The following is a 14,049-nucleotide window of genomic DNA, read 5'->3' as shown; positions in this document are numbered from 1 at the left end:
TATACAGGACTATATAGACCAGGTGAATGAGAGGCAACGGGCAGCATTTGACAAGGGCTGCTTTGTGGATCTTGCTGATGGGACTCCCTGTGAGACGAAACCTCAAAGAACTAATTTTTCCTGATATCATTTGGTGAGGAAATATACTGTAATTGGGATCATGCAGTTCCAAAGATACTTAGGTCCTAAATCATGAAGGGCTTTTAAAATGAGATCCAGCATCTTGAATTGCACTTGGTAACTATCTCAGACAGGATGTTGATATGCAGAAACTGAGATACACATCTAACTACTTCAGGCTGCTACATTCTGGAGCAGCTGCATCCAACAATCTCTAAGGATAGGATAATGGGAAGCACATTGCAGTTACAATATGTGCCTCATTCACTCAGAAGAAGGTCTCTTGTAAGAGCAGTTGGGATAGTTATTTCAGGCAGGAGTTTTGAGGCAATAGCAAGTGTAATCAAATAGAAGATATTCTTTAACTAGTAGATTTATCTACTAGGAACTTGTTGGTAGAAAAATCCCATTTGAAGAGCAATTGCTTCATCTAAATGGGATGGCTATACTTATCCCATTAGTTCACAAAAGCTGTCTGTGATTCCTATTAATTTACCTAGGTCCATATTAATTAGTGGGATGGAGAAACTGCATTATATATAGGTAGTATCTTCATTTCAAAGACTGTAACAGGCCAACATTTTTTATTTGAAAATGTAATTTAATTCTTAGCAGCACAATAAAAAACTGTGTGTTTATATTTCTAGGCTTTCTATTATTCTGATTCTTCAGAAAACAATGGGATAAAAATCTCTTATTAGCAATTTTTCACAAAGAACACCAGCTAAGTTGGGCAAATTCCCAAAATACTGGAAAGAAATATATCAAAATATTCAGAACATTCTGGACTCCTGGTAAGGATATGGCAAGCTCAAGATACTCTTGAAGAAGGGGGGATGAAGTTATGACCGAAATCGTTGGCTGCATGGGGATCTAGGCTAGTGAAATCTCTCTGAATAAAGAAGAAATCATGCGCTGCCCACAAGTATTCTGGACAATGGCTCCTTGTGAGTAGGTGTCAGGAACCAATATTTTTGTGATCTGCTTGTGTTTTGAGTGACTAGGAATGGGAGAAAAGGTTCCATGAATCCTAATTTCTTAATCATTTTGGCATTAATTTTTATTGTTTCATTGTTTTTTAAATATTCAGAACCTCTGTATTGGCAAGTTTCATTATACTCACTGCATTAATTTCCTTCAATCCTTTACAAAAAAGTTTTAAGTATGAGTTTAAGGATTTAATTTAAAAAAATTAATAGCAAAAGGGGGATTAGAGTTGATTTTAGAATATTATACAGGGTCCAGATAGGTTTAGTAACATTCTGAAATTATATATAAGAATCCTTCCTGAGGGAAACTATCCATGTTTTTGCATTTGGAAAAAAAACAACATGATAAAATAGGACTTTGAAAGTTGGACACTAGGGGACACCAGAAGGAAATAAAGGTTATAATGAAAGAGAAGCATACTTAAACTCAATCTAATAATGCAGAATGGAGCAAAATCTTCATCAATGGGTACAATGAGAGCTATTTGTAAACAATAAACTCAGAAGTTAATTTTAAAGGTCTCTGAAATTATTGATAGACTAAATGGTGTTACAGAAGAGGAACAAGCATTTCTCGACAAGACTGAAATTGATTTCAGTGTGAATTAAAAATGACAGGCGAAGAATATGGAAAAAGATGAAATATTGAATACAGAAAAAAACCCAGGCTGATTTTTGGACATAGAAATAATACTCCAAAGAGTGTCTTGGATAATCTTTCTACATTGGAGTTTGAAAAAGAATTTGTTAACATTGTCAACAATCTTGTGAGAGAAGAGGAGAGAAAAAGAAAAAGAAAAAAAAAGTGTTTGAACACTATTTGAAGAGACTAATGATTAAGATTATTGTAAACAGAGGGAAGGAATATAATGTTTATCTATTTGTCAAGATTAAAATAGATAAGTTGTTATTTCTGGAATTTTTAATGATTTTTTTCTGATTAGAATAAGATGATTATATTTTAAAGTTGTGTGTGTGTGTGTATATATATATATATACATACATATACATATACACACACACACACACATGCAGGTTTTGGTATGTTCTGGTCTTTTCCCATGTAAGATTGAAAGTATTTAGGCAACGTTTCGATGAGATCTCACTCATCATCTTGAGGCTGGAGTTTTTTGGCTTTGTTCTTATGTGAGCAAAGTGCTCACATAAGAACAAAGCCAAAAAACTCCATCCTGAAGATGATGATGATGATGATGATGATGATAATAATAATAATAATAATAATAATAATAATAATAATAATAATAATAATAATAATAATAATAATAATAATATTTTAATTTGTATACCGCCCTTCTCCCGAAGGACTCAGGGCGGTTTACAGCCAAAATAAAATACAGCAACAACACATACAATACTAAAAACAAACATTAAAAAACTTATTCAATTTGGCCCAATATTAAAATACAATCAACCCTATAAAATTAATAAAAATTACAAACCCATAAAATATGCTAAAAATTTAAAAAATTCAAGCCAGTCCAGCAAGACGGAATAAATAAGTCTTAAGTTCGCGGCGAAAGGTCCGAAGGTCAGGTAGTTGCCGAAGTCCAGGGGGAAGTTCATTCCACAGGGTAGGAGCCCCCACAGAGAAGGCCCTTCCCCTGGGAGCCGCCAGCCGACATTGCTTGGCTGACAGCACCCTAAGGAGTCCCTCTCTGTGAGAACGCACAGGTCGCTGGGAGATAGAAGATGGCAGTAGACGGTCCCGTAAGTGAGATCTCATCGAAACGTTGCCTAAATACTTTCAATCTTACATGGGAAAAGACCCGAACATACCAAAACCTGCATACATATACCCATGAAAACCTACGAAAACACACACACACACACACACACACACACACATATAGGTCTTGGCATTTTTGGGTCTTTTCCCGTGTAAAGTTGAGAGTATCTTGGTGATGTTTCGACAAGGTCTCACTCATGATCTTCAGGCTGGTGTCTTCGGCTTCATGCTTTTCGAGCAGAGTGATCGGAGCTACCGTCTCTCTATACTCCAAGACCCTGCATACAAGCCCCTAAAAACAGACCCCACCACCTACCTAGAAAAAACCACTAGATCCAAAATAAAAGCCTCCCCCATCAGCGAAGAAATCCAGCAAAGAATCATTCCCAGAGAGAAATCATCCAGATGCCCTAAGCTCTATGGTCTCCCCAAAATACACAAAGAAGGAATCCCACTTAGACCCATAGTCAGCTCCATAGGCTCACCTCTACAAAACCTAGCCAAATTTCTCGCCAAACAACTACAGCCCTATGCAGAATCCATCGCCTCACACGTAAAAAACTCATTCCAGTTCATAGAGATCATAAAGAAACAAAACTTACAGCCCAGCGACCTACTCGTGAGCTTTGATGTCATATCCCTCTTCACCCAAGTGCCAATCAAAGAAGCCTTGACAGCTATCCAAAACAAATATAACCCCCCCAAGCACATCCTAGATCTGACCAACCACTGCCTATCCAACACATACTTCATCTATAATGGACAAAAATACAAACAAATAGAAGGAGCACCCATGGGATCACCCCTCTCACCTGTCATTGCCAACCTCTACATGGAACACTTTGAAACCCAAGCACTAGAAAAATCTGATCACAAACCCAAACTCTGGCTCAGATACGTAGACGATACCTTCATAATCTGGCCACACGGGAAAGAAAAACTTGACAACTTCCTCACACACCTCAATAGCCTACACCCCAAAATACAGTTCACCATGGAAACAGAAGTTAACAACCAACTTCCCTTCCTAGATGTCTTAATCTACAAGAAACCCAATGGCTCCCTAGGACACACCATCTATCAGAAGAAAACACACACAAACCGCTATCTGCACGCACTCTCACACCACCACCCAGCACAGATCAACTCCGTAGCCAAGACACTCATCTCTAGAACAAAACGCTTAGCTAAAGAACAACACCTAAAAACCGAACTACACATTCTCACAAACGTACTAATATCCAATGGATTCCAGAGAAATAAGATTACCAAACTAATCCAAAAAGAACCCCCCACTAAAATCCAAGACAGAGAACAAGAAAATGGCACAGCCCTCCTCCCATATATAAAAGGCACCACAGACAGAATCAGCAAGATCCTCCACAAACATAACATCAAGACAGCATTCTGCACAAACCAAAAAATATCCACCATCCTAAGAAACCCCAAAGACAAAATTGAGTTAGAAAATCAAGGAGTATATGAAATCCCATGCACCGCCTGCCCCACCACATACATTGGACAAACCAACAGAAGAATAAGTGGATTGAAGAACACAAGAACTCAGTCAAAAAGAGGAACCAATTTCTTCCCTGGTCCAACACCTTAAAGCCACAGGACACGATATTGACTTTAAAAAGATCAGAACTATCGCCAAAACTGAACACTTTAACAACAGAATAATCAGAGAAGCCATCGAGATAGAAAAACGCCCACACAGCATGAACAAACGAGATGATACCTCCCGCCTACCAGCCATTTGGAAACCCGCCCTTATTGACAAACGAGTCCCTAACACGAGGAATGACACCAGACCCACACTCACGAGGTCCACACAGGATGTCACCACCACACATCCACCCAGAAAGCAGACCCAAACCCACACTGATCAGGAAACACGACCAAGGACCAGAAGCCAGACCGCAGCTGCAACATTAGCCATTTCAAACCCCTCCAACCCATACATGCAGCAGACGGACACCCACTATGAAGATGTGGCACGACCGCAAACACGAAGCCAAACAACAGCAATGTAGCTCACCAGCTCAAATCCCCCTGCAACTCAGACTAATCTGAGCACAACCAAGCCCCCACAAACAGGACACCCCCCCCAGCCAATCAGAGCACAAAAAAAACCCCAGCCAATCAGAGCACAGCCAAGCTCCCACCCAATCAGTTCAAACCCCCACTAGCAGTTAAAAAGGAAGAAACAGCTGCAATCACACATTGCTCCCAGAAGCACGAAGCTGAAGCCTGAAGATGACGAATGAGACTTCGTCGAAACGTCGCCGAGACACTGCCAATTTTACGCAGGAGAAAACCTGAATAACCAAAGACCTACACACACACACACACACACACACACACACACACACACACACACACACACACATATATGTAGGTCTTTGGTTATATATAGTGTTATATATATAGTGTTATATGGGGAAAAGTTCATTTGCTGTATTTTTAATTTATATGGTTACAGTGAAAATTGAGTTGTTATCTTTAATAACTTTTGTTGGATTTTTATTGACTAGATTTGGATGAGATTGGGAGAAATTTGTTTAATGGTAGAAAATGAGATTTAAATGTAAAAGGAAGGAATTCAGATGAGTTTATTAGATTGTAATACATTGGTTATTTTTGGTAACTCTTAATGGGTTTTTGCTGATTAGGATAGATGATGAGGTTTTAAAAATTTGTTTATAGAGAATAAGGTAAGACATGGGAGGAAGATATGGTTTGTTGTATTTTAATAGATGGTGATAAATTGTTGAAGTTGTTTATACTTGCTGAGATGAAGTTACTGTTCTTTCTCTTTTAATTTTTTTCTTTCATTTTCCTTTACACTTTATGTCTGTTATTTTGTGTCTACCCACACACGTTTTATGTTGTATATCTTGTATTACATTTATTTGTACAATGTAATCTTTAATAAAATTATTACAAAACATTCAGGAAATTCTGAACATAAAATTAAAACCACAAATATTTTTATTAGACATTATCCAAGAAAGTTATTTTATTAAGATTTATGTTGCAATTGCCTGCCACAACATTGGAAAAGAGAAATCTTGCTGTCAATACATTGAAGAGTATGCAGCAATGGAAAAATTTACATTTACAGGAGATGTTTAATCAAATTCAACCAGGTGTGATTCCATTATATTCAGCAAACTGTACCATACAGTAAGGCACTAAGAATATAGTTTTTGAAGAAAAATATATAGCTTTAAAAAATAATAACAAAATAATTCAAACAGAAATGAGTAATAATGTCCAACATAAAATATAAGAATATTCAAGTAGCAATCAGATGGGGGGAGAGAAAAAAGAGACGAGTTGCTAGAATGCAATTTTATAGTATTTTTAAAACTCTTTTTAATTCTGTTTGTATTTTCATTTTTTCTTCCAAAAATTCTTTTACGTTTCTTTTTCTTTTTGCCTGCATGTTTTACTTAACAAGATTTTTTAAAATAATAGATTTCAGATTACATCCTTTTGAACAAGAAATAATATTTTAGAAACAACCTCCTTGCATTTATGCTGTTGAAGATGATTTGACATTAATGCTCTTTAAAAATATATAGATACATTTCAGTAAGAAGCAATCACATGTATTAACTTTGAGATTTAATATTTTTAGATATTTATGATCTATGTTTTCACATGAAAGTTGATTCCTGGACAAAAAGTATAGACTTACAGACAAATAACTTACGGTTCAGCATCTGAAAGACAAACCTCTGTCTTTGGGCCTCTGGTGGCTCAGCAGACTAAGTCTGTCTGTTATTAACACAGCTGCTTGCAATTACTGCAAGTTCAAGTCCCACCATGCCCAAGTTTGACTCAGCCTTCCATCCTTTATAAGGTAGGTAAAATGAGGACCCAGATTGTTGGGGGCAATAAAGTTGACTTTGTATATAATATACAAATGGATGAAGACTATTGCTTAACACAGTGTAAGCCACCCTGAGTCTTTGGAGAAGGGCGAGATATAAATTCAAATAAAATAAAAAATAAAAAATAAAAAACAACAACAAATGGCTCCAACTATTCAGTGGTTTTATTAATTAATATAGATTAGATTAATATAGATTAGCTATGGATGATTATAAGGAATCATGGCCACAATTTATTTACACACACACACAAACACACACACACATTTGTTTCTTCTGTTATAATTTTCTGTATTTTTCTTTTTTTTCTTTAGTTATTTTAAAAACCTTTTTGAAAAGAGAGATGAAGAAAGTCATAAAAGTTACCCCTTAACACCATTTTTAAGTAGGCTAGAGTAAGTTACAATTTACAACAAAGCTTCAACAAAGGACAATTTATTTATTTCTTTGCTAGTCAAATTTGTATAGCTGTCTATCTCACCAAAAGCAACTTTGGCTGACTTACAAAGTCAAATAAAACAACAAATATAAATATATTAGGTCACAAATTAATGTTACTTTTGTGCACTTGTCTGTTTCCATGCAGCATTCATGGTAGACTTTAATTTAACCAAAGGAGAACCTTCCGAGCAGTCAGAAGCATCAACAAGTCAAGCTCCCAATTCAGTGAGTGACCAATAAAACACATTTCTTCACATTCAGAATGCATTTTATCTAGCACATGGCTCTCTTGTACACACTCTGGACCACAAACTATAACACTCTAGATCACAATTAGATTGTAGCCTAAGATATTGAACAAATCCATCCGTATGTATAGCATATCAGATGAACTCAAAAGTTGGATTACTTTGGTAAACGATGGGTAAATAAATATTTCTAAGTTTGAACACAGTCTATCACTATGTAATGAGATTCCAAGCAGTAAGGACCCCTGATTGTAATGGCAGTTGTCATGTTTCAGGGAGAATGATATATGATGTCATTGCATTGTTCTAATGAAAGGGAATTTTCTGTGCAAGGGTACTTTTCCAGAACAGAACAGAAGATAGGGCAAAAGATAAGAAACACTAGTATTTTTGCAGCTTACCAACCACAATCAAATAGGAATGTCATCCAAAGTAGAATGTCATCCCTTAAGCATCCCTCAAATCCAAGAAGGCATTTCAAAAGGTTTTTGACTACTTCCTTGTCTCCCAAGAACAGCAGTGCATATCATATATAGCCAATCTCTCCATGCCTTTTCTCTTTTGTTAAGGGATGCTTTAAGAGACAGGATAGTTGAGATAAATGGGAAGTTCACCAGAAAATTGAAAAGGCAGCCAGCTGGTGAACATTTCTCTGACATTGCCATCTTGGTTTTCCCCAATAAAGAAATGAGAGGTTTTAATTAAATGGAAGTGTGCTTGTACAAGCTGAGATATACTGAGGAATCAGTGCCTAAATCCACTGGTGAAGCAAGAGAGGCAATCAGGTGGAAGAGAATGAACAAGGTTCAAAATATAATTCTATTAGGAATCTTGTTTAATTTAAATTAAATTTGAACTAAGGGGACAGCAAGAACTAGCATTCAATATCCAGAGTTATAAAGTTGCCATAGGTTTGCCTGGAAAGAGAGTTATTGGACAGTTATCTCTTATCTCTTAAGCATCCTTGTCAGGGGTGAAATCTAAACATTTTCCCTACCGGTTCTGTGGGCGTGGCTTAATTGGTGGGCGTGTCCTGGTGGTCAGGTGACTGGGTGGGCTTGGCCAATAACAATAAATAATAAAAATAATAAACAAAGTACACAAAACAGTAAGACGTACCAAAAACCAACTTTCACACTTTACACACACACAACACAACACAACACAACATAACTGACTCACACACAATGTAAAAGCAGCTGTACTTCACCCAAATGGCCCCTGCAACAAGCAGGAACCTCACACAGCCACAAAAGCTCAAGAGGTACCAAAAACCAACTTTCACACTTTACACACAACACAACACAACACAACTGTAAAAGCAGCTGCTCCTCACCCAAAATGGCCCCTGCAACAAGCAGGAACCTCACACAGCCACAAAAAGCTTAAAAACCAACTTTCACATTTTACACACACACAACACAACACAACACCAGCTCACACACACACACACACAAAATGCCACATACAGCTTTGTGAGATTTTGTGTGCTTGTGTAGTTAGAGTGAAACACTACAGAAACACATCAAATCTCAGAAAGCTGCACAAATATTTTATTTTATTATTTTATTTTATTTTATATTTTTTAGATAAAAGCAGCTAAATTTAAAACATCCTTAACTTTAAATTGCTGTCTAAAAAACCCAACTCCTTAAAAAAACCTTAATTAACTATTTTTTAAACCTCCCCTGCCCCAGTTACTTACCCAATTGGAGGCAGGCAGATTGAGTTGCTCACTGATGAGATGGACTGCAGGCAGGCAGATTCAGTTGCTAGCTGATGCAATTGATTGCAGCAGCTGAAGCAAGGCTCAGCGAGCCCGAAAGAAGCAGCAATTAGGCAAGTGGGGACCGGGCGATTGTGTGGGCATCGGGCTGGTGTAAGAGGTTGTAAAAAAATGATTTTAAAAGCCTGTGATAATCAGGCAACTCGGCTGGGATCGCCAGAGGAAAAAAAAGCTTTTAAAAGGCTCCTCTGACAATCCCAGCTGAAGTTGCCTGATCACCAGAACCTCTTAAAAGGATTTTTTTAACAACCTCTTTGGCCAAAGAGCTTGTAGAAAACATGCTTTTTAAAGGTTCTGGCAATCAGGCAACTGAACTGGGATCTCCAGAGGAGCCTTTTAAAAGCTTTTTTTTTTACAACCTCTTTGGCCGAAAAGGTTGTTAAAAAAAAGCTTTTAAAGAATTCTGACAATCCCAGCTGAGCCACTCGATCATCAAAGGCTTTTTTTTACTTTTAAAAGCATTTTTCGGCCAAAGAAAAAATGGTTTTAAAAGTTAAAAAAAACCACCTCTGATGATTGCACAGCTCAGCTGGGGCAGGGGGTGGGGCCACGGATTTTTCCTACTGGTTCTCTGAACCACCCACCACCATCACTACCGGATTGGGGATCCGGTCCGAACCAGGAGCATTTCACCCCTGATCCTTGTTCCTCTCACAATCTCCAAATGAGAGCACTCCATCTTTCTTTACAGAAAGAGAAACTGACTGTTCTAGATGAAAAGAGAGCAGAGAATATGGGAGTAAATACAAAATAGACAGTATAAGGCTTTACATTCTGGGATCACTCAAGATAAGTACATTGTTAGTTACCTAATGGGAGCTCCCTGTAAAATATAACAGTTCTGTGGTAACTTAAATTGGTATACTTTTCTCTGATACTCCTGTCTTCCCGCTCCACCCTTATAGCAGGTGGACTCCAGTCGGGCCCACAGGTTCTCTGTTGCTTCTGGATCTTCCCAGTCAAGTTACCGAAGTCCGAAAGATGCTCTACGCCATCGCATATTGCACTTGTCTGAATTGCTGCGGGTAGAGAAGGCCAATCGTGATGACAACCTCTCCACTTATGTGGAACTGGTAAGCAAAGCTGATCGGGAAAAGGCACCCTCCATCCGTCAAGCATTTGAACGTATCAACCAACGCTCCTCGGCTAATATTGCTCATCTCGAACAGCGTCTGCAGGATTGCTTAGCCCAACTGAAGAGATTAGAGCAGAAGAATTTCTCACCTGCAGATAGCAGTTCTTCTCCCTCGCCCCAAGCTCTCAAGGTCAATGTGGCCCAAGGGCCATATAACATATTCAAGTTCCGCCCTACAGAAGCTCCTCTAATAGAAGAATACTCCATCCCAGAGAGCATAGAAAATGATTCTATCACAGATGCAGCCCCAAAGCAGTATCTTGAAGAGGAGGCAAAAAAGAAGCTTCAGGAGCTGAAGAACCAAATCATGGAGCTAAAGGAATATCACAAAGTCCTGGACGATCAGAGGAACATGTTAGACGAAGCTTGGAAAGCTGACAAAAAGCAAATTATGGAACTCCTACAGGAGGAAAAGAAAAGGTGGGCATCCACATTCCTGAGAACAGTGGTTCCCAGTATTCCATTTCCTTGCCATTGAAGGCTTGATTGTCCCTGGTATCCTGTTTCCTCCTGACACTCATTCTCTTAGAACATCACAGCTTTGTCTTTAGTGACAAATCCACTATGTCTTTCCTGGATATGAAGCTCTTTGCCTCATATGCCACACACACAAAAAAGCAAGCAGTTTCCCCCCTTGTGTAACTAATGTAGTATCACAATACAGACCATAACTTGCCTATTTCTTCTGATCTTCTCCATGCTTTATTGACATTATCCAGAAACTTCCTGCTTTTCTTGTAATATGAAAAGGGCATAGCCACAACCTCCTTATCCAGGAGGAATGTTGCAATATTTTTTATTAGAAAAAAAATCCATCTTGTATGCAAAAGCATATAGAAAATGAGAACATGTTTACAACAATTAATCTCACTTGGGATATCTTCACTGCTGTCACTCCACATTTATTGATGTGCTTTCAGAGCAAAGCACAAACACACTAGTACTGGGTTGGTTTCCTTACTGATATTTTCCATCCCATAATCCTCCAATCATTAGATTAGATTAGATTATAACTAAAGTAGATTATTTAAAAGATTCCTTTCTAAAAAAGTAATTTCAGTGAACAAACAGATAGTTCTTCATATTTTTCTTTAAAAAAAACAATAAAATAATGTACCTACAGCATGAAATAAGAGACAAAACTGAAGGCTGAGTTACCATTCCATTTGCTAGTAAATATCTCTGTTATTTCTGTTATGTAACCAAAAGGAAGTCAATCACTGCAAATGAAGAATTTTGAGTTCATATTTATTATGTCTATTTTTACCTTCAGATAATTCATTTAGCTAAAAGAATATCTGGTAGAGAACTGTTCAGAAGCATATTTAGTATAATAATTCAGCCAACCAAATTGTTCATCTACTTGTTGTCACATCTTTGGCAGCAGTAGTGCCTTTCTAGTTTCAATCCTCACTGGGCTCCCAAAAGTATTTTTTCCCACCAGTATTAGATTCAGTGCTTTGATGTACCCCAAAATGTTTCATTTCTTTTATTTTCAAATTCCCAAACCCAGATGGCATGGGATACTTGTAATCCTCTCTCCTCCCTTTCCCAATCCAGGATAAGCATAGTTGCCCATTTCTTGTACTGCAAGTGTCAAATCAGAAAGCAGAGCCAGCTCATCATAATCCATTTACAGCAATGCCTAAAGTGGTGACTGTAACAAGATCAGCCAGTTGGCTGGGAGGGGGGGGGGGAAGGAGAGAGAGAAAGGATTTAGAACACAGGATCAGATTATAGAACCTCACTTAATGCCACCCTTCTTCAGGCACTATAACCTGGAAATACAAGTGAATGATGCGGTACAGCTAAATCTCAATGAAATCACCAACCTCAAACATGATCTGGCCTGCACTGAGGAGAAGATGGTGTATCAATCTTATGAGAGGTCCCGGGATGTCTGGGTAAGAGATTGCTTAACTAAATGCATGGATGCTGTGGATAGTATTGTTCTGGGAGCAAAGAAAAGGACATTGGAACAGGTTGCATGTAGCTAGCTTGACAGAGTACATAGAAATGGAACAAAAGAAAAAATTGTAATATCCCATCTTACTCAATAGGCTACGACAACTGTCTTTAGAGAGAGAGAGAGTGTGTATTTTTGCAATAAGAAATGAAGGTTGCAATGACTGTCAATGTAGGGTGCCAGAAAACTCAGAGGGTGAAGGATAATAGAACGATGTTATGAGTGGTACAAGCACTGGTACCAGGAACCTGCTTTTGCACATACTGCAACACCAGCAAGTTAGTATTAGTATCACACATAAGTGGGATCTACAACAAAATATTGCATTGTGCCTTCCCCTTTTGTATAAGTCAGCATTCTATGACCAATGAGCATAGTATTAATTGGGCTGTTTCAGAGTGCCCTCAACATTTTCCCTCTAAAGTATTTCCTCTCTGTGCTTTTGTAAACCCTGGTAGCCTTCTGAACTTGTTGGCATCTGTCTTTCTTGTCTAGATAGCACCACTTGGATTACCCAGGAGTCAGAAAACTGACCTTCCTCTTTGCAGATATAAATAGAGCCATCAAAGAATTAGAGCATGTGAACCTGCAAATGGCAGGTGAAAAATAACACTGTAGAAATCCACCTGAGATTAACTAAATCAATGTCCGGAAACTGGCTGGTCCTGTCCTGACTGCCTGTCTTTTCCTTGTCTTTGTGGTAGGAGGTGCTGGATTCCTACCAGACCCGGCTTGCCAAACTGGAACAGCAGCAGCAAGCCCAACAACAGGAGGCAATGGAGATGCCACAGGCCAGCATGTATAAGCTTTATGGACAGCTCATGAACCTCCTATTGACCATTGCTGCCATCATCCTGGTGTTTTTTTCGACAGTTTCAGCTTTTATAGTTCCTCTTCTGCATACTCGTATGCGAGCCATGTCCACCCTCCTTGTGATCACCATCATAACTCTTGCATGGAATTACTTCCCTGACATTACTGAGTCAGAATGGAAAACATGGCTCCCTTCATCTTGACAGTCAGACAACATTGGCATCACTATTTCTGCACCTGTGCTGCAGCTTCTCAACAATATAACTATTTATTTGTTTATTAAAATAAAAAAGTAGTCTCTTCTTTCTTTTCTCCTTGATTGTTTCTATAGCTATGAAGAACTAAATTACAAAACTGCTTGAAAAACAACTCCACAGGACAATCCACCTCTGATTTGTAGCATCCCAGAGGAGCTGAAAAACAATGCAGGAAGCTTAAGGATTGGTGTTGATGTTTGGTGTGGAGGTTCAACATTTGGAGAGGAAAAGAGGAACATGTGCATGCATATATGTTGTGGATTTCAAAGCAAGATTGCACGTGAAAGAAAATAAATTGAATTTGTTAGATTTAAATCCTTGTTTAAGCTATTCAGCCCACAATTTTTTTGGTACCTGAGACAGGAAATAATATATAATAACAGAAATTATATCCTTCAATGCTCTTCTCATCAGTTAAGGTTTGCACAAGAAAACTTCCCAAATATTCTATCTCATTGCTCAGATTTGTTTCTCTCACACTTTTCTGCTGTCAAGGGTGACCCATACTTTTCAGTTTGAACTACCAGTTTCACCCTGCTTGATTTCTACATATCCATTGTCAAAAATTAAAATTACATTTTGATATTTCTCTTTTTCCACTAATCCACAGTCATTATACTGGCAGCTAAGGCAAATTCCCACATG

General features: G+C 38.1%; 1 protein-coding gene across 1 annotated transcript; it reads left to right on the top strand.

Moving 5' to 3' along the window:
- Positions 1-7,349: 7,349 nt before the first annotated feature.
- TEX28 (testis expressed 28) lies at positions 7,350-13,350 on the top strand. Its single transcript, XM_058167977.1, has 4 exons — positions 7,350-7,424; positions 10,139-10,788; positions 12,137-12,272; positions 13,039-13,350. Exons 1-4 carry the CDS (start codon positions 7,350-7,352, stop codon positions 13,348-13,350), a joined length of 1,173 nt encoding a protein of 390 aa, XP_058023960.1.
- The last annotated feature ends 699 nt before the right edge of the window (positions 13,351-14,049 follow it).

This window comes from Ahaetulla prasina, chromosome 2 (genome assembly GCF_028640845.1).
Source record: "Ahaetulla prasina isolate Xishuangbanna chromosome 2, ASM2864084v1, whole genome shotgun sequence".
NCBI classification, from domain to species: Eukaryota; Metazoa; Chordata; class Lepidosauria; order Squamata; family Colubridae; genus Ahaetulla; species Ahaetulla prasina.
The sequence above is the reverse complement of the archived record's forward strand: the minus strand, read 5'-3'. Positions and strand labels throughout refer to the sequence as shown.